The sequence below is a fragment of the Chenopodium quinoa genome, unplaced genomic scaffold (genome assembly GCF_001683475.1).
Source record: "Chenopodium quinoa cultivar QQ74 unplaced genomic scaffold, ASM168347v1, whole genome shotgun sequence".
In the NCBI taxonomy this organism is placed as follows: domain Eukaryota; kingdom Viridiplantae; phylum Streptophyta; class Magnoliopsida; order Caryophyllales; family Amaranthaceae; genus Chenopodium; species Chenopodium quinoa.
In genome coordinates, this window is record NW_018742238.1 from 2,894,194 (window position 1) to 2,916,387 (window position 22,194).

At 41.1% G+C, this 22,194-nt stretch overlaps 1 protein-coding gene across 1 annotated transcript; it reads left to right on the top strand.

Moving 5' to 3' along the window:
* The first annotated feature begins 2,408 nt into the window (after positions 1-2,408).
* Positions 2,409-4,799, top strand: LOC110735928. Its single transcript, XM_021916105.1, has 2 exons — positions 2,409-3,958; positions 4,067-4,799. The coding sequence occupies exons 1-2, from the start codon at positions 2,409-2,411 to the stop codon at positions 4,797-4,799; spliced, it is 2,283 nt and encodes a 760-aa protein (XP_021771797.1).
* The last annotated feature ends 17,395 nt before the right edge of the window (positions 4,800-22,194 follow it).

A 22,194-nucleotide genomic window follows, 5' to 3' on the forward strand; every position in this document is an offset into this window, starting at 1 on the left:
AAATAGGTTTGAAATTCTATATGATAGATTAAATTAAACTATTTCTATATATATATATAAATTGTCTCTAAAAATGTCAATTAATTCAAATGAAAATGAACATTGCATGTGAAAGATCCAAAGGGATGGACTTTCAATATCATTAGATTATGAATCTATTGATATATGTAATTATCATTCTAATTTGAAATTTTAACAAAGTCCCCATTTAGAGAAATGATGATGCGAACGCGAGGTTGAATACATATCGATGTACGAAAATGATAACGTGTTATTTGATATGATTTTAGAGCGATTTCGAACCTTGTTTACTTAGTATATTGACATTTTGGTTCAATTTTACTCTATTTTTGTTCAACTTTTGTGTATCCCTTCCTTCATGGGTTGTTAGTGTTTTTGTTAAGTTTTTAGGTTCAAAGACGACAATTTGAGGCATTTGGATGATAAACCGAGGTTAGAAGCCGAAGCAATGGAGCAAAACCAAAGAAAAGTGAAGATAAGGGCCTTAGAAAGTCAGCACGGGCGTGCAAAGTATGGCAAGTCCGTGCAGGAGTGCCCCAGCACGACCAGAAGCTACTGCCTAATGCTTTCAAGACCTGCACGTGTAGGATATTCAGCACGTCTGTGCCTGATCCTGCACGACCGTGCAGTTTGCTCAGCCCAAATCAGTTTCAAAACTGATTGTACAGAACAAGGCCTGCACGTCCGTGCCACATTTGGCACGTCCGTGCAGGATGCCCAGGCAAAACACTAGCTCTTGCCTCTCTGCTTTTGGAGGTGCACGCTCGTGCCAACCTCAGCACGGCCGTGCTAAACAGGCTGCACGTCCGTGCCAAGCCTGGCACGTCCGTGCGGACCTGTAGCCGTGCCCAACTCTTGTTTTCTCCGTTCTTTTTTATTTGGGGGTCATATAAATACCCCCCTTTGCTCATTTGTACGATATGCAAGTTTTTTAGAGCTTTCCTCTTAGTTTGTAATTCTAGAAACAGAAACTCTCAAAAATCATTAGTCAGATTTAATTCTTAGCTTGGAAATTTCAATCTCAATCATTTGTAAGGATTATTGGAAGTTTGTTCAATCAATTTCAACAATTCCTCAACTTTGAAGTTTATTAAGTAATCTCTTTCCTCTATCTCTTGCACTTAATTTCCAATTTTAATTGTTTTGAGTTGATAATTTCTCCCTTAATCTTATTTATTTATTCTTACATGTTTAATCCATCCTTGTTCTATCTCTTTCCTAGCTTATTTGAATTCATGAAAACCCTAGATTTAATTGTTAGAGTAATTTCCACCATGTTTAGTGAGTAGTCTCTTAGTTAGGGGTTGAGTGAAAACCCAACCAAGATATGGTAATTGACTTGGAATTATTCATGTTCTACCTTGGATTGATAGTTGTTTGTGCTTGAATTGATAATTGCATGTGTATTTTGTTGGCCACAATATGCTTGTGTGTTCATCCCTCTTCTCACATCAAAAGATGGGGTTTTGGAGTGAGTCCTTTCTTGTGCAATTAGATTATGCTACTTTCATGATTGTGGATGTTTGGTTTCATTAAGTAGGTTGCTTTAGTGTGGTAAATAGGTGAGAAATCCCAATTATTTGAGCTTCATGCTAGTTCGGAGCGATCGAGAGACAAACTCGAGCTAGAAACCCACTTCCTATCCTTGAGACTTAATCCTTGTCGTGTTAGTGCTTAGTCTAGGGAGTACTTATGTTGTGACTTTGAAAGAAGATAATGTTAAGTCCCTTTTCTATCTTCTATGTGTGCTCATGATTCATCTTTTTTATTGATTCCTTGGCTTTGGTTGGTGTTGAATCCCGTTTCCTCTAGCGTTCTTTTATATAGTAGTTAACCGTTCAAAACCCAATTTGTGACCGAATTAGCTTACAATCGTTTCATACTCTTGGTGTTCTTCACCCATTCCCTGTGGACACGATCCTCTACTTACCCTAGACTTGTCTTAGGTTAGTTTAGGTAGAATTATTGTTGGGTTTAGGGTAATTGTCCAACGACCGATTAATCCTCTACCAAAATGGCGCCGTTGCCGGGGAATGGCGTTAAGCATTGAGTTACTTATGAGATATGTGAGACTAGTTCATTTGTATAGCTTTATTTTTCTTTGTTTTCTTTGACTAACCTACTAATCTCCCATATAGTCTTCTTTGTTTATGCCCAAACGCAGCAATAGGACACTTCCTCTTGTGCCGTTGAATCTCGAGCTTGAAAAAGTGGTAAGGGCAAATTGAAGAGAAAAGAGGGCGATAGCTAGTGGTGCTACCTCAAGTGAGCCACAAGTGGTAGTTGAGTCTTATCACTCTAGTTCTAGTGAGTCTAGTGGATACACCATTCCATTAGAGTCACCAAGGACAAATTCTCCAACTTCTCCACCTCTTCACCAAATCTAGATGGTTATTCCAAATAAGACTTTGAGAGAGTTTGGTGTTCCTCCTCCATATCAAGAAGCAAGTGGGATTGCTACTCCCACTACCGAAGCAAATAATTTAAAGATAAGGCCCACCCTTATCACCTTGATTGAGGGTAATCAATTCTCCGGGGCAAAGCATGAGGACCCCATTGCGCATCTAAAGCAATTCACACGGTATTGTAGCACCGTCAAGGCAAATGGGGTGACTCCGGAGTACATTCTTCTAAGCATGTTCAAATTTTTTCTTTCGGGGAGTGCAAGTGATTGGCTCAACAGGTTGACTCCGAATTCATTGACAACTTGGAATGAGGTAACTTCGGCATTCCTAGGAAGGTTCATTCATCTTGGGAAAACGGCGGAGTTGAGTTCCAAGATTTCAAACTTTCAACAAGAGCCCGATGAGTCTCTCTATGATGCTTGGGAGAGATCCAAGAGCTACCAACAACAATGCCCCCACCATGGCATGGGAGATTGGCTCTTGCTTCATGGATTCTATAGGGGTATCTTGAGATCAGACCGCATACTATTAGATGGGGCATTGGGTGGACCACTCATGAACAAGCCATCCACGGAGGCATTAAAGATCATAGAGGATGTAGTCCAAAACTACACCGATTGGAGCCCCGATGAGCGAAGCACCTCTAAGAGAGGGGGAAAGTATGAGGTAAATGCTATTAACATGCTTAGTTCAAAATTGGATGCCTTGTCTTCTAAATTTGATCAAAGGAAATCTTTTCCCCCTCCTATCTCCCCCCTCCCTAACTCACGTGCATCTAATTCTTCAAATGATAATGTGTCTATGCAATTGATGTCTTGTGATGTATGTGGTGGTGAAGACCATACTTCTTCCGATTGTTATTTGTTGAATGAGAAATGTACCCCTTCCCCTTCTATGGAACAAGTCAATAATATGAATGCTAATCCTAGGTTTGACCCCTACTCCAACACCTACAACGAGGGATGGAAACATCACCCTAATTTTGGTTGGAGAAGTGGCCAAAACCAAGGGCAAGGTAGTGGTCAAGGTCAAGTTAGTGGTAGTGGTAATTATGTGTCTAATAATCAACGGAATTATAGAAATGACAATAGATACCAACAAAAAGGCCAATACTCTTCCACCCACAACCCACCCGGTTTTAATGGAGGAGTAAGACCAACCCTAGCTCCTATCCCTCGACCACCACATCAAATTCAAGCTCCCCCTCCTCCTAAGTCTAATATAGAAAGCATGTTGGAGAAATTCATGAACTCCCAAACTAAAAATACAAATGACTTAGAGGAAAGCTTAAAGCAAATGCAAACCCACAATAAAATGTTGGAAAATCAAATGGCCCAAATAGCTAGTGCCCTTAAAGGCAAGTCTAGTACCTCATTGCCTAGCCAAGGTCTAGATCCTAGAGAGCAAGCCCATGCCATTGTGACTAGAAGTGGAAAAAGCTTGGGGGAAATCCAAGGGAAGGGAATGCAACATGACTTAGAAGGTGAGAAGTCAAAAGAAAGAGTGATTGAAATGAGTGATTCCCATGGAGAGTTGAGAATAGAAAAAGAAGAAGAGAAAAACAAAAATAAATAAGTTGAAAAAGAAAAAAGAGAGAGTGAAATCCCACTACATGTGGCAAAGCTTCCTTTTCTGGGAAGGTTTGCCGGGTCTAGACTTGATGAACAATTTGCTAAGTTTTTGGAAGTCTTGAGGAAGCTTTATGTTAACATTCCATTCACCGATGCTATAAAACAAATGCCAACTTATGCTAAATTTCTTAAAGACATTTTGAGTAATAAAAGAGAATTTGACTTTGTGGAAACGATTAATATGCCGAATTGTAGTGCAATTATTCAAAATAAGTTTCCCACTAAGCTTAAAGATCCCGGTAGTTTTTCTATTCCATGTGCTATTGGTGAAATGGTAATTGATCGTGCTTTATGTGATCTTGGTGCTAGCATAAGCTTGATTCCCCTTTCTATCTGCAAAAGACTTGGCCTAGGAGAGTTAAAGCCCACTAACATTTCCCTTCAATTAGCCGATCGTTCGGTTAAGATGCCTTTGGGAAAATTAGAGGATGTCCCCCTTAGGGTGGGCAAACTTTACATTCCGGTGGACTTTATTGTGCTTGATATGGATGAGGACTTGAATGTCCCCATAATTCTAGGTAGGCCTTTCTTAGCCACGGCGGGGGCTATTATTGATGTGAAACATGGTAAATTGTCTTTGCTTGTTGGAAAAGAGAAAGTGGAATTCAAATTGAACCAAGTTATGAAATGTCCTTCCAACATGGATGATTGGATGAGTATTGATATTGTTGAGAATGTTATTAATGAATCCATACAATTTCATTTGCATAACACTAATGATTCTCTTGAGTATGAACTTTAAAGCAAAGATAGGTCTTGCAATGAAGACATGGAGATGGAGCCAATTGAGGAGATTCTTGACTCCACGCCCATGGACAAGGAAGAAGCAAACCTAGTGATTGGAGAATAAGAAGTGAAGAAAGAACTCATGAACGACAATGGTAAGGAATGTCCAAGTGTAGAGCTAAAACCTCTACCATCCAACTTGAGGTATGAGTTTCTTGGTCCATCTTCTACTTTTCCGGTTATTTTTAACGCTTCATTGGATGAGATTCGGTAGGGAATATTTCAAGCATCATAACCCCAAGCTTGAACCCCACTGTGATCATACATTTAAATATGGTGGTGTCCAAAGGGAAAGAAAAGAGAACAGAAGAGTCGCTAGCAAGTTTTGGGAACTTGTAAACCAATCACGAGGTGAAGGTTACACCCCTTAACGATCCATGAGATCGTCAACTCCATAAGGTCAAGAACCAAATAGGGTTCGGGGATGAGGGTACGAATCCAATCTACAAAAGAAAGGACTCACCCTATAAAATAGGCCTTTACTTTGTTCTACTCGTATTCATGTGCGCTTTCCGACTAACATGCAATCAATAGGTTAATCCTAAACCTGTTTATCTATGTTGGTTGAATATTAATGCACAAATAAATCTATTATTGGCGATCACTTGAATTAAAATCATATTAGCCTAAACGAAATTATTAATTATCTTATTAAACGTGATTTCAAGTACAAAGTCCCTTTATACATGCATAAAAGGCGTGATCAAGCAATAACAACAATATAAATCAAGCAACATAAATAACCATCATCATAATGATCATAATAATTATAATAATAATAAAAATCATGTTAATAATAAAGCAAAAATGTAATAGCAAGATCCTAGGCATGATACTAACAAGATTAATAACAAATCCTAGCATGTCACTAAGCATAAAAAATCAAAGCTTTAAACCTAACATGGTACTAACATGATATTAGAAAGAATAAAAGCACCCTAAACATGATTCTAGAAAGCAATAAATAACATCCTAAGATGATACTAGGAATTAAACAAATCTAAGCAAGCGTTCTACATTGAAATTAAAAAGAAAGTAAACTAATTTATTACTTGGAAGCCTCGTACCTCTTTCTAATAACAAAATACACGCGTTAGTAAACTTCAATGAAATAATAAATCAAATAATTAAATTAAATAATTGAAAGAAAGAGTTAAAAAGTTTAGACTGGATTTGGGACCAAACCCTCAGAAATTATCAACCTTTCACGTCTAGGGCGAAGGCAACTTCGAACTTGGCTAGGTGTGTCTAGATCTTGTGTATGCGGTATTGTGTTTGCAAAAAGGGTTGGTTCAGAAAGAGAGAAAATATCAAGGAATCCTTGATGAGAGTTGATCCTTGAAAAACGGAGGTCGAGAACCCTATTTATAAGAAAAATAGTCCGGAAAAGCATAGAATTTGATACGGAATAAAACTACACGCTGTCGCCGCAAAACCACTCTACGCTTGGCGACAAGGATTGTCGCGAGGCGACAGACTTGTCGTTTGGCGACAACCTGGCTTTTACGCGCTTTCCATGTGGAATCCGATCTTTAGCCAAATTTGATCTACGGAATCCGTACAAAAGCTAAAATCGTATTTTAATAAAATAATAAAATAATAACATTTTTTTCTAAATAAAAATCCATCCTAATATAATCATTAATCCTAACTCTATTAGAATTTAAAATAACCTTCTAGAGACTTCTAGAAAATTATAATTAATCCTAATAATTTTAGGAATAATAATTAACATTGGGCCCTCCTCTAGATCATTGGGCCGCATGTAAAGAACAAACCGGACCCAGTTTAGTATTTTGGCCATAACTTCCTCATTATTCATCGGAATTGGGCTTATAATATATTGTAAGAAAGGACTTTGCGAGCCCCATCCAACTACACTATTATTGGACCCTTGTAACGGACCAAAATAAACTGGATTGGCTATTTTTCATAAAATAAGGTTGTTTTCAAAAACAGAGAGAAGAGAATTTTAACAAAAACTAACCGCAACACTTGACTTTTCACACTTTCACCTCATTCGATTATGGTTCGACGCGAAAGGTATTCATCACTGGGTTTGGTTTTGGGGAGACACAAATGGGTGTCTACAGAAGCCCCCACTTTGACTGAGTTTGGAGAAACTTAGGTTTCGAAACAAAAGTCAAAGTAGCGATAGGGATGGAGAATGATTCAGAACGTTCTGTGATCCTAAATCATTCTTGTTACGCCGATACCTGCAGACTAGCGTTAGTTAAACAAATAAAGAGAGTTAAGAAACGCGTATCTTGCACCGTCGAGCACACCTCTCTGAAAGTAACCGATTTCGTTGTTGCATTTTGTGTCAACCTCCACAGTGCCTCGTGAATGCCATCGTTGAAGGTAACATTACTTCGCCATCTTCAATATTTTTGGTGACAATCCCCCACAGTACCTCGGGTACATCGTTGAAGGTGACCGTACCTCGTCATCTTCAGGTTTGTGGCAGTACTTCGCCACGGCAGAGCTTCGCCGCTATAGACAATCTTCTCCATACCTCGGGATATCGTCGAAGGTGACCATACTTTGCCATCTTCAGAGTTGTGGCATTACCTCGCCACGGCAGTGCTTCGCCGCTCTAGACAATCTCCTCTCTACCTTAGAACATCGTCGAAGATCATTCTACTTATTGATCTTTGATATTGCTTGAATGTTGCTATTGTGCCAATACGTCGGTGCTTCGGCTGTTTGTGAACCATTACTTTGGTGCTTCTACTGTTTATGAACCATTATGTCGGTGCCTTTGCCGTTTATGAACCATTACTTCGGTGCCTTTGCAATGAGCTAATACTTAGGTGCTTCAAGCTAAGTGAGATGATCTTTTATCAGGTCGATCACTTAATGTGATTGTAATCGAGCAGATCACTAAATCATGTCAAATTGCCTATAGGGGCTAACCGGCGTACCAAGGAACCCAAACTGCTGCACGAGGTCCGTATAACCAAAATATGGAGCCTTGTATTTTGTCGCCACTCCAGCGCACACTGGAAATGCTTGTCGCCGCGCGACAAATCTGTCGTTTGGCAACAGGGTCGGGTTTTTAAATACCCTCCCTTTCTTCTTCATTTTTTCGCCGCTGCTCTACATTTCCGCGATTTTGCTCGAAACTTCAACTCGATCGTTCTTGCCCATTTCTTAGCCGAATTCGCTCAAACTTGTTGCAAATCGAAGCTTATCTTATCTATTTTCTCGATCTATGTAAGTTTTACTCAAACTCACTCCGGTTTTTGATGAATTGTATGTTCTTGTTCACGAATTTTCAAAAAATTCGAAACTTACTTTGCTTAATTTTCTTTGTTTGTCGAATTTTATGCCACGAATTTGCTTTTTTATGCCACGAATTTGCTTTATTATGATTGTATATTTCCTTGGGAGTATTTTGAGACTTGTTTGACTCAATTTGGTGAAGAAACGAGCGATTCACCATTGTTGGACCTCTCGAGGTCGCGAAGAAAAATGTGACCCGTTCTTTGCGTTTTTGCTAGTTTTTCTTGTACAATTTGTCACAATATTTGCCATAGTATTGCAAGAAATTGTTTGGTTGCTTGAAAATCCTAATTATGCTTAGATTGAATTTATGCTCTATTTTAGTACTACGTACTCTGTTTTTGCGAACATAGTATCATGCGGCTATGCGAACCTTAAATACTATAGAACCTTGAATTTTGATTTACTTTGCATAACATAGCATGGCTAGACGACGCGGTTCTGGTTCTCGGTCGAGGGACTCGCGCCGGGTGGACGAGCCTGCTAGGGAGAGTGAGGACCTTCCGTCCACGTCCAGACTTGGACCTCTCCTAGAGTGGGATGAGCACACTCTTTTATTCGCTCCTGCACACCACCTGTCAAAGCGAGTACGATGTGGTCTCGAGAGTGGGAGGACCCGTAGTCACGGTTCGAGCAACTCTACAATCGGCACGCTTTACGACCCATTTTTCAGTAGAGATGACGCGTTGCGACAACTTTGGGAGTCATGTGGGTTGACTCCTCTTCTTCGGGCCACCCAGGCCATGTTTTCCTACGATGGGGGTAACCTCGTCATTCGAGCTTTGGTGGAGTTCTTTTAGGACACCACCAACACTTTCCACTTTCCATGGGGTGAGATGACAATCACTCCAACCGACTTTAGTCTCATTACGGGACTGGAGTTTCAGTCTACACCGCTACCGTTCGACATCGACATTACTGTGTACACGCCGATTGTTCTGGAGTTGTTGGGTCCGATTGCTGTTCGGGCCCGTGACGAGGCTTAGTCGGGACAGCTCAGTTCCCGGTGCATTCGTCGTTGCACGCTGGTAGTGGCTTTCGAGGATGATGCGACCACTCGCGAGCAGCGGGTGCGAATCTTTGTGTTGATCTTGTTGTCAGGGACCTTTTCCCCTGACAAGGGTAGTCAAGTGCTCCTCTATTACCTTAGAGTCGTTCGCGACCTTCACTTGGTCGGGACATATGACTGGGCCAGTTTGGCCTATGCCGATTTCCTTCTAGGCTTGCGACGTTCCTGCCGTCACAAGGCCTTATCTGGAAAGATCGCACTTTCCAGCTTCTGGAGGGTCGTAGAGGTATATTTCTGTCCCTTTGAAATTTAACTCTAGACTAGTGTAAGCTTTTACTGATTTTCGTTATCTATGTAGATTTGGTTCTACGAGTATTTCCCTTCACTTGTGCCAGCGGGACCATCTCCTCGCGAGCTCCCTATTGCTGCTAGTATGGGAGGTCACCGCGGTCAGGTCGAGGTTGCACGTCTTCGAGAGTTGATCCTCTCGGTAGGTTCTCATGAACATTTGCCTTTTAATTATCATTCTTTTGTTAGCATCTATCTTACATAGATGTTTTGTAGGATCCTAGTGTGGTCTACCGACCCTGGGCTAACTTTGCTGTACCTGTGCTAGCCGCACAGTACACTACCGAGCGTCGCTACTTTCAGGGGACATACGACGCTATGGTATATCTAGGAGAGAGAGTGTCCATCCAGCACTCTTCAGACGTCTTTGTCGTCCCTGCTCGTCCGCCTCGACACATGTTCCTTGAGGCGTTGTTGCGCGATCGGGAGAGTGGATTGTCTCGGGGTACTCCCTGGCGGTCCTATGTCCATTTAGAGCAGAGCTATGAGGAGGAATTGTTGCCTTTGCTAGCGCCGGCCCCTGTCCTGTCTGAGGAGGCAACGGTATGCTTTTGCTTTTCTCTTTATTTTTCACTAGGTAGCCCCCAAGTGAATTCTAATCATTTGGATTTATTCTTATCAGGCTTGGCCTAGGGAGTTTGTCCCCTCGAGGATGTCCATTTGTTACCAGGGCATGTTCGGGCCGATCGAGGAGATGATTCCTCCAGCTGCTGAGGAGGAGCGTTTTGTGGAGCGCTCTATTCCTCGTCACCAGACTTGGGTGAGCTTACGCATATTTTTGCTTTTATGTTTGCTCTTGTATCATTACTTACTTTGTTCTCTTGACAGTTCTCTCGCGAGGTGGTGACAACTATGGCGAGGTGTTTAGACGCCTTTTGCAGCCAGCTCGTGGGGTTGCGAAACCGAGCCACCTGCCGGAACAACGATGTTGAGGATGTATTTCTCTTGTATTTTTTTATTGCCTTTCATTATACCCTTTACTTGATATTTGAGTTGATTTATTTTTGCAGAGACGGCTTATTCCTTCTCCACGCACTCGGTCGAGTCCCGAGACTAGGAGAGAGTCGACTAGGTCCGACTCGAGGCGTCGCCGCACTTCTTCTAGTGGCCGGGATGGCCGATCAGAGGCTTCTCCTACGGAGGACTCAGCTTCCTCTCCCGAGGAGGTTCTTGCCGGGCCGACTGGCCGAGGAGGGACGACAGCGACTCCTTCGATGGGTGGTGGGACGTACGAGGTTGGCTCGTCGTCGCAGCAGCCCTTGCAGCTCCTGCCGTTGTCGATTGGGTATCAGGGTGAGTCGGGTTGGGCTGGCCCTGAGCTGAGGTTTCCGGCGGCTGATGGATCAGGAGATGGTGAGGGGCATACTCCCCGTACTACACAGTTCTTTGATATTTTCAACGTTCCTCATCTTTTGCAGCCTCCCGCACCGTAGTTGTACCTGTGTTTATTTTTATTTGACTTTGTAGGACTTTGTCTAATTGTATTATATTACTCATACATTAGACATATTGTATATACGAACTATTTATGTTAAACCTGTTTTATCTTCGCATTTTATACCTTTGCATTTTATTTTACATTTTACGTGCATGTGAGTGTGTGCGAAATAAATTGTAACTTAATTTTTGCGCAAAAATTTCCGTCATTTTTATTATTAATGGAGGGTAACGACTTTCTCCCGAAAAAGAAAGACGCAAAAGAATCGAAGTGTTTAATGGTGCATGTTGAATGAGCGTAGGAAAATATATGCGTTTGATACTGTCCCTCAAGGTGCAAGGAGTAATTTATCTTAAACTATCTTAGTTGACTCGATAATGAAAGTATTTAGATAACTTAGGCGCGGAGGCTAAGTACTTCATACTTTGTGATGCAATGATGATTTGATGAGTAATGAGTGATTTTGATATGACAAGGCATGCTTCCACGTATTAGGCATGCTTCCACGTATTAGGTCTTTGCGAGCCCCATCCAACTACACTATTATTGGACCCTTGTCACGGACCAAATTAAACTGGATTGGCTATTTTCATAAAATAAGGTTGTTTTCAAAAACAGAGAGAAGATAGTTTTAATAAAAACTAACCGCAACACTTGACTTTTCACACTTTCACCTAATTCGATTATGGTTCGACGCGAAAGGTATTGATCACTGGGTTTGGTTTTGGGGAGACACAAATGGGTGTCTACAGGTTCAAACCTCAAAATTGTTGAATGTATTAAGGATGCATAGCAAAGCTTTGGGATATAAAATGGATGATTTGAAAGGTATATGCCCAACGCTTTGCATGCATCGAATTTCATTGGAGGATGATTCTAAACCATCAATTGAAAGACAAAGAAATCTTAATCCTCCAATGCTTGAAGTGGTCAAGAAGGAAGTTCTTAAACTACTTGCCGCCGGTATCATTTATCCTATTTCTAATAGTAGGTGGGTGGCACCGGTGCAAGTAGTCCCTAAAAAGGGAGGGATGACGGTTATTAAAAATGAAAAAAGTGAACTCATCCCTACTAGAACTATTACCGGTTGGAGGATGTGTACAGACTATCGTAGGCTAAACACATCCACCAAGAAAGACCACTTCCCATTGCCTTTTATTGATCAAATGTTGGAAAGGCTAGCGGCACACAAGTATTTTTGTTATCTTGATGGTTATTCCGGGTTCTTTCAAATCCCAATTCACCCGGATGATCAAGAGAAAACAACATTCACTTGTCCATATGGCACCTATGCTTACCGTAAGATGCCACTTGGTTTATGCAATGCCCTCACTACCTTCCAAAGATGTATGATGGCAATTTTTGCGGATATGATTGAAAAAAAATGGAAGTTTTAATGGATGACTTCTCGGTAGGGGGAAGTTCTTTTGATGATTGTTTATTAATCTCACGCGATGTTTGAAAAAGTGTGAAGAGGTCAACCTTGTCCTCAATTGGGAGAAATGTCATTTTATGGTTCAAGAAGGCATTGTTCTTGGCCATAAGATCTCTAATGAGGGGATTTAGGTTGATAGGGCTAAGGTGGATGTAATAGAGAAGCTCCCACCCCCTACAAATGTGAAAGGGGTGAGATATTTCTTGGGACATGCCGGTTTCTATCGGCGTTTCATCAAAAGGAGTGTGATTTTGTATTTTATGATGCTTGTCTAGATGCATTTTGTAGGTTGAAGAATTCATTGATCTCGGCACCAATAGTGCAAGATCCGAATTGGAGCCTCCCCTTTGAATTAATGTGTGATACAAGTGACACGGCGGTTGGTGCCGTGTTGGGGAAAAGAAAGAAAAGAGGGTGCACGTGATCCACTATGAAAGCAAGACATTGAATGATGCACAAAAGAACTACACCACAACCGAAAAGGAGCTTCTTACGGTAATCTATGCTTTTGACAAGTTCCGTTCTTACCATTTGGGTTCAAAGACCATTGTCTACACCGACCATTCGACGATCAAATATCTCATGTCCAAGAAGCATTCAAAGCCTAGGTTGATGAGATGGGTGCTTGCTTTGCAAGAGTTTGATATAGAAGTGAAAGACAAAAAAGGGATGGAAAATTCGGTAGCGGATCATTTGTCAAGGTTGGAAATCCGAGATGAAGATGTTGACCAACTTCCAATCAATGATGAGCTCAAAGATGATGTTTTGTATGCTATCCAAGCAAATTCATTGACTTGGTATGCTGATATAGTGAACTACTTGTCATGTGAGGCGATTCCACCGGAGTTCACCCCTCAACAAAGAAGAAAGTTGAAGCATGAGTCAAAAAAGTACATATGGGATGATCCTATTTTGTACAAGATAGGGGTGGATGATCTTTTGAGAAGATGTGTTCCCAACGATGAAATTCAAGATGTGCTTCATATGTGCCACTCATCACAATGTGGTGGTCATATGGGAGCAAACAAAATGGCGACAAAAGTGTTGCAATGTTTTTTATTTTGGCCTACTCTCTTCAAGGATGCATGGGTCTTTGTGAAGACTTGTGACAAATGCCAAAGAACCGGGAACATATCAAAAAGAAATGAGATGCCTCAAAATCCGATCTTGGAATTGGAGGTGTTTGATGTTTGGGGGATCGACTTCATGGGTCCCTTTCCTTCATCTTACGGTAATCTCTACATTCTAGTAGCGGTGGACTATGTGTCCAAATGGGTGGAAGCTCTTGCATCACCAAAGAATGACTCCAAGGTGGTGATGAAGATGTTTAAAAAGATCATATTCCCAAGATTTGGCGTTCCACGGGCTGTGATTAGTGATGGAGGGTCTCATTTTGCTCATCGAACATTCAAGGCTTTATTAAATAAGTATGGAGTTCACCATAAGGTTGGTTTGTCCTACCATCCTCAAACAAGCGGCCAAACGGAGGTATCAAATAGAGAAATCAAGCTCATTCTTGAGAAGACCGTGGCTAGAAGTAAGAAGGATTGGGAGGCAAAGCTTGATGATGCCTTATGGGCATACCGTACGGCTTTAAAGACTCCCATTGGAGCCACTCCTTACAAGTTGGTCTATGGGAAGTCTGGTCATTTGCCCGTAGAGTTGGAGCACAAGGCTCAATGGGCAATCAAGGCCTTGAATTTTGATCTCAAAAGTGCCGAAGAGAAGAGAATGCTAGACTTGCATGAATTAGAGGAATTGAGAATGAATGCATACAATAGTGCAAGCTCTTACAAGGCAAAGTTAAAGGAGCTTCATGACAAATACATCATCAAGAGGGATTTCAAGGAAGGTGATAAGGTTCTTCTCTACAACTCAAGGTTAAATATTTTTCCTGGAAATTTTAAATCAAGGTGGAGAGGCCCTTTTCAAGTGGTAAAGGTATTTCCCTATGGCTCAATTGAAGTATGGAGTGAAAGCACCGGAACGTTCAGGGTGAATGGTCAACGCCTCAAGGTTTATTATGAGGGTGACAAGAAAGGTGTGGTTCTGTAGGGAATATTTCAAGCGTTAACCCCTAGTGGAACCCCACTGTGATCATACACTAAAGTACGGTGGCGTCCAAAGGGAAAGAAGATAGAGCAAAAGAGTCACCAACAAGTTTTTTCAGGAACTTGTAAACCGTTCACGAGGTGAAGGCTACACCCCTTAACGATCCAAGAGATCGTCAACTCCAATAGGTCTTGAACCATGACTGGTAGTTCGGGGATGAAGGTACAAATCCAACCTAAAAGAGATTGAACCATCCCTAATAATAGGCCTCTACTTTATTCTGATCGTATTCATGTGCGCTTTCCGATTAACATGCAATCAATAGGTTTAACCCTAAACCTGTTTATCTATGTTGGTTGAATATTAATGCACAAATAAAACTATTATTGGCGATCACTTGAATTATAATCAAATTAACCTAAACAAGATTATTAATTATCTTATTAAGCGTGATTACAAATACCAATTTCCTTTAAACATGCATAAAAGGTGTGATCGAGAAATAACAATAAATAATATCAAGCAACATAATAATAATTATAATAATAACCATAATAATCATCATCATAAAATTATAATCATAATTAAAATAATCATGTTAAAGCATAATAATAATAGCAAGATCCTAGGCATGATACTAACAAGATTAATAACAAACCCTAGCATGTCACTAAACAATAAAAATCAAAGCTTTAACCCTAACATGATACTAACAATCATAAATATTAGGAAGAACAAAAAAGGCATCATACTTTTAATCATACTTGATATTAAAGTTACCCTAGACATGATACTAAGAATCAAAATAACAATCTAAGCATGATCTCTATATTATAATATCAATTAAACCATTAAAGTACTTACTTGGATGCCTCGTACCTCTTTCTAACAACAAAATACACATGTTAGTAACTTAAAGGAAAATATAAAATAACAATTAAATTAAATAATTGAAAGAGAGATTTGGGACCAAATTCTCAGAAATTAAACCTTTCACGTCTAGGGCGAAGGCAACTTCGAATATGGCTAGGTGTATCTAAGTCTTGCGAATGCGGAATTTTGTATTTGAGAGAAGGCTAGTTTAGAAAAGAGAGAGAGAGAGTAATCAAGAGAATCTTGATGAGAGTTGGTGAATGAAAACGGGGTTTTTAGAAAGCTATTTATAGATAAAATCAGCCAAAAAGATAAAAAATCAAAACAGAGTTCTGACGCGTAAAACCAGGTTAGCGCCAGACGCTAACGTTAGTGCCAGGCGCTAACGCTAGCGCCAGGCGCCAAGCTTAGCGTCAGGCGCTAATGCTGGCGTTTGGCGCTAACTAAAATATTGACGCGTTTTCTAAAATCAGATAGAAATTGCCGTACAGGAGGATAAAATCGTATTTTCCTCAAAAATGTTCTTTTGTCTGATTTAAACTCTAAAAAGTTAACAAAAGTCAATTTATCAATGATAATTGAATTAGGAATGGAAAGAACCTTCTAGAAGAATCTAGATGACTAAAACCATTCCTAATTTCATTAGGAATGATAAATCCATATTAGGCCCTCCTCTAGATCATTGGGCCGCATATAAGACTCAAACCGGACCCAGTTTAGGTAATTTGGCCATAACTTCCTCAATATTCATCGGAATTGGGCTTATAATATATCGTTGGAAAGCTCTTTTCAAGTCCTATCCAAATTACACTACTATTGGACCCATATCATGGACCAACCAAACTGGATTGACTGTTTTCTTAAAATAGGTTTTCAAAAACAGAGAGAAGAGAAAAGAAATTAAAACTATCCGCAACACCAAACTTTCCACACTTTCACTTCATTCGATTATGATTTGACGTGAAAGATACTCATCACGGGGTTTGGTTTTGGGGAGACACAAATGGGTGTCTACAGAAGCCCCCACTTTGACTGAGTTTAGAGAAACGCACGTTTCGAAAATAAAAGTCAAAGTAGCGATAGGGACGGAGAATGATTCAGAACGTTCTGCGATCCTAAATCACTCTTGTAACGCCGATACCTTCAAACTAGCGTTAGTTAAACAGATAAAAAAAGTTAAGAAACGCGTATTTTGCACCGTCGAGCACATGTCTCTGAAAGTAACCGATTTGTTGCTGCTTTGTTGTATTGATGACCTCCTGCAAGCTAGAGAATGCCATCCCGCTTGAAGACTGCTACGCTTGTAACTGCCTCCAATTCCGCCATGATAATCTTCCACAAGCCAGGGAACATTATCGAAGATTGCTTCTCTTGAATCGATCCTCTTCCGCTTTGTGACCATCTTCCACATCTTAGGGAACACGATCGAAGACAACTTCGCTTGAAATTACCTTCAATTGTTTGTGACAACTCTCCGCAAGCTAGGTAACGCTGCCAAAGATATCCTCGCTTGAAGCTATCCTCATTCGTTGCGATAATTTACCAAAGGAAACTACCGAAGACCTCCGCTTGTCGACCTTTAAAATCTCGCTTGAACTTTCCTTCCGCTATGCCCGTACGTCGGCGCTTTTGCCGCTTGTGAACCTATATGTCAGTGCCTTTTGCTGAATTATGAAACAGTATGTCGGTGCCTTTTGCTGAATTATGAACCAGTATGTTGGTGCCTTTATGAATGAACCAGTATGTCGGTGCCTTTCGCGATGAGACAATGCTTAGGCGCTTTAAGCTAAGTGAGACGATCTTTCATCAGGTCGATCACTTTATGTAATCAAGCCGATTACTAAAAATCGTGTCAAATTGCTCAGAGGGGCTAACTGGCGTACCAAGGAACCCAAAGATATATTGCATAAGGTTGGAACAACCGTACTAAGTGGCTGAATGTTCTGGCGCCACTGAAATAACATCAGCGCCACTTATCTGGCTGTTGCGCCAGACGCTGGAGCTAGCGCTAGGCGCTAAAGACTATCCACTAACGCCAAGGTCAGACGCTTGTCTCTAGAGTCGGCTTTTACTTAAATACCCTCTCTTCCTCATTTTCGTTGCTGTTGTTCGTGTTTCTTGCTTAAGAATTTCCAGAACTTCAATTCACTCGTTCTTGCTCGTTTCTCAACCAAATTCGCTCAAATTTGTTGCAAATCAAAGCTTATTCCATCCATTTTCCTGATCTATGTAAGTTTCCTTCAAACTCACACCGGTTTTAATGAATTTTACATGTGTTTATTCATGAATTTCTTGAAAATTCAAAATTATAATTGCTTAATTCTCTTTGTTTATCAAATTTTATGCCATGAAATTGCTTGATTATGTTTATATATTTCTTTGGGAATAATTTGAGACTTGTTTGACTCAATTTGGTGAAGAAATGAACAAGTCACCATTGTTGAACCTCTTAAGGTCGGGAAAACAATGTGGCTTGTTCTTGATGTTTTTGCTCGCAATTCTTGTCCAATTTTTCACAATAATTACTATAGTATTGCAAGAAATTGTTTGATTGCTTGAAAAATATCGTGTATGCTCAATTTGAATTTATGCTCTGTTTTAGTACTACGTACTCTGTTTTTTCGCGAACATAATATCATGCGGCTAGGCGAACCTTAGATACCATAGAACCTTAATTTATAATGATTCTGCACAATGTAGCATGGCTAGACAGCGAGGCTCTGGTTCAGGTCCCGAGACGTTCGACGGGAGCATGAGCCCGTGGAGGACGATGCCGAACCGTCCACTTCGCTCAGTTGACTCCCTAAGTGGGATGAGCGGACCTTGTACTTTTCCCTTGTCCACCATATCATTGAGAGGGTGAGATGGGGCATCACTGTTGGGAGGACACGCTGTCATGGTTCCGATTGTGACGGCTTGGGCGATCTGTACAAGATATACATCGCCAGAGACGATCAGACAAGACTTCAATGGGAGTCTTGCGGGCTTACTGCACTGTTCGAGACCTCCGAGGCCATGGTTGCCTCTAGCGTGGGTCATCATGTAGTCTGTGCTCTGGTGGAGTTCTTTTTGGGACACCACCAACACTTTCCACTTCCCCTGGGTGAGATGATGGTTACTCCTACCAACTTCAGTCTCATTACGGGACTGGAGTTTAGCTTCGTGCCACTGTCGTTCGACAGCGGGATCGACGTTTTTTCTCGTGGAGCTGTTGGGTCCGATTGCTATTCGGGCCAGAGCTGAGGTAGAGTCGACTCAGTTTAGCGCTAGGGGGATTCGCCGCTCGACTCTAGCAGCGGCTTTTGATGATGGTGCGACTAACCGAGAACAGCGGGTGCGCATCTTTGCACTTATCTTACTGTTAGGGACGTTCTCCCCTGACAAGGGTAGTAGGGCGCTGCTTTACTACCTTCTGGCCGTCCGCGATCTACATCGGATCGGGACTTACAACTGGGCCAGCTTGGCCTAAGCTGATTTCATCCGAGCGTTGCGGGACTCGTGTCGGCATCGGTCCTTCGGGGCGAATGTTGCTCTGTCCGGCTTTTGGAGGGTCGTAGAGGTATACTTTATTCCCTATAAAGTTTAGCTCTACATTTTAATTAGCACTTGCTGATAACTTTAGCTTCTTGTAGATCTGGTTCTACGAGTACTTCCCCTCAGCTGCGTCGGTAAGACCGTCGCCGCGCAGGCTTTCAGTTAGCGCTTCCTGGGGCAGCCGCCGTGTGGGGATGTCCACTGCCTATGTCCGAGATTGGATCATCTCGGTATGATTCTTTTCTTATTTGACATTTAGTGATTGCTTGGCTGGATTTTTGCCTGATTAACGCTCTTTGCAGGAGCCATAGGTGCGGTACCGACCGTGGGTCGACTTGGCAGTCTCTGGGTTAGCCGCGCAGTATTCTGCGGAGCGTCGCTATTTCTTGGGGACTTATGGAGCGGCTACATATCTTGGAGAGAGGGTTTCTATTCAGCATTCCTCAGATACCTTTATCGTTCCTAGTCCTCCACCACGTCACATGTTTAATACCACGAGGTTGGTGAGCATGTCAGAGGGAGCTGGTACCCCTTGGCGATCTTACACGATCCCTGGGTGATGCTATGGGGAGGAGCTACTGCCATTGTTGGCTCCAGTTCCTGTACCTGCTGAGGATGTGGCGGTACGATTTTCAGCTTTTACCTTTCGTTAAGTAGCCCCAAGTAATGCTTTACTGATTTTGTTTTTCCTTGTTAGGATGATGCTGCTGAGTTTGTGCCACCCCGTATGTCTATCCATTATCAGGAGACATATGGGCCGATTGAGGAGATGATTCCTCCGGCTCCTGAGGACGAGCGCTTTGTGGACCGGTTGATTCCTCGCCACCAGACTTGGGTAAGCTTGTTTATTTGCAACTTTTTGTCCATATATGTTATGTATGTTTACTGACTTTATTTCTTTGACATTTCTCACACGAGGTGGTTTCGGCGATGGCACGATGCATAGATGCCTTCCGGAGCCAGCTTGTCCGGATGAGGAACGTGGCTACCTACCGTCGAGACGACGCTGTTCAGGAGGTAGTCTTCCCTTCATATGTTTTTGTATTACCGCTTCTATTTTTCCTGTTTCTGATTTTAATTTCTTTTGTACGGTTAGCCCATTCATTCTCGTACCCGCACGAGACCTGAGGTGCGGAGGGATCCGGCGAAGTCTAGCTCGAGACGTCGCCGCACTGGTTCGGGAGGTCAGGGCGGTCGTTCTAAGGCTGCTCGTATCGAGGCGGTAGAGGGCTCAGGATTTTTCTCTTAGGGTGCACATGATGTGTCGGTAGGCCAGGGAGAGGCTACCTCGGCTCTTAGAGGTGGTGGGATGTACGAGGTTGGCTCGTCATCGCAGCAGCCTCCGCAGCCTCAGCCTTAGGTTGATCTTGGGTGGACGGGTCCTGTGTTGAGCTTTCCTCCTCCCGAGGAGACTGGAGATGGAGCCGGAGCTGGTGGAGAGGTTATGCGGTTCTATGAGATGATGGGTGTACGTCCCCCGGCGCCGTAGTTTATTCCTGTGCTTTTTATTATTTTATTTTGACTTTGTATAGAACTTTGCCTTTTATTAAACTCATTATTAGACATGTTTTGTATATACATACTATTATGAGTTTATTCTTTATTTATCATGTTTTTTGATTTTTTATTATTATTATGTGCATGTTTGTGTGTGCAAGGAAATGTGAAAAATAATTTTGCGCAAAAATTCCGTCATTTTTATTATTGATGAAGGGTATTCTCCCACAAAAAAGAAAAAATGAAAAATAAAAGTCAAATAAAATATTGGATTTATAAAAACTTGAAATTAGTCTAAATAAAATCAGAAAAATAATATAATTAATATAATAGCTATATTAATTAAAAGGAAGGAATAAATGAATATTTAGAAAAAAAATAAGGAAACCGTAAAGTCATTAGCAGACTCGAATCAAGTAAAACACGCGGTTATTTAGAAAGCGCTTACGATGACACATATTGGCGCCACACTTAGCGTTGGGCGCCACACTGGCGCTTCACTTAGCGTTGGGCGCCACACTCTGGCATCAGGCGCCAATAGTTGGCGTCTGGCGCTAAAGAGCGCTGACTTCAAATCCTTCTTGGATTAAAACTGCTCCGATTTTGTGCATAAATAGCCCCCTGCCCAGCCGATTCTCTTCATAATTTCATCAAATAAAATATTTCTTAGCTTTTAGGAAAATAAAATCATGTCTCTAGTCTCCAAAAGTTTTACCAACTACACCCATGAATGGTGTCGTTCTGTTAATGCCAAAGAGAGAAAAGAATTAGATGTGTTTCACTTGGGGGGTATTTATAGTATCAAAGGGGTAGATCTTGATTCAGATTTTATTCATACCACTCTAGAATATTGGGATGTAGATACTCATTGCTTTAGAATAGGGTATGATGAAATTAGCCCTTTGCTGGAAGAATTTGGTGCTATTTTAGGCTTCCCTGCACTAGATCTTGTAGTAATCCCTAGAATAAATGAATATTATTATAAGGATTTTGAACGCTTCTGCAATTTAAAAGACAAAGATCTATCAAAAATAGTAGATGGTAGCATAGTTAATTTGAAAGAATTTGCTCGCCATTATTTTGATAGGCCTTATTCTGAATCTTTCCATGTTTATAGAAGAAGGGCTTTCTTATTTTCATGCTTAATCAATTTTTTCTAACTAGTGGAAAAATAATGAGGGTCAATCAATTATATCCACTGTTTTAGAACAAATTGAATCAGGGAGAAATCCAATGCCTTTAATAGTTGGAGAGACTATTCTTAGTTTTGATGAATTAAAGAGAAATCCAAAAGCAGCTTTTCGGGGTTCTCCAATTTTATTACAGGTAGAAAAATAATATTTTTAATTACATAAATCAAAAATATATTTTTGTATAGTAATAATAATATATTTGCATTGCAATTTTTACAGATGTGGCTAATGGAAAGACTGGAATTAATTAGCCCTCCGGACAACATTGAGAAGTATACTCCAAATTACTTCGTGATAAGGAAGAAACGCTTCTCTAAGATGGGGCACCATGAATGGAAGAAGGTCTTCGAGTCTTGTAATTTTGTCATCAAGTGGGTCATCCCTTGGTGGAAAACAGAAAAGATGGTTGGTGTCAACAAGCAACCTTTATGCCGTCTTCCAAGCTTGTCCCGTATGACTTTTTATTATCCCTGCATGGTAAAAAGACAATACGGTCTACTTTAGACTATTCCTTATGGCGATCTTCATCGTCCCTACGAGTTCCCTGTATCCAGGAAGTAGAAAAATTTGATGCTTATTGGAGCGCTAGACCTTTATGGGAAGTAATTACCCAAAAGGTTCCTCCTTCCTTGCCCAATGATGTGAAAAAGTGGCTTCTGAAGAAACCTTCAAAGGACATGAAGAAAA

Excerpts from the sequence above, each read along its gene's own strand:
- LOC110735928 (XM_021916105.1), top strand. The coding sequence starts at position 2,409 with ATGGTTATTCCAAATAAGACTTTGAGAGAGTTTGGTGTTCCTCCTCCA. Across the intron at positions 3,959-4,066 it reads ATGAGTGATTCCCATGGAGA|GTTTGCCGGGTCTAGACTTG; the intron begins GTTGAGAATAGA and ends TTTTCTGGGAAG.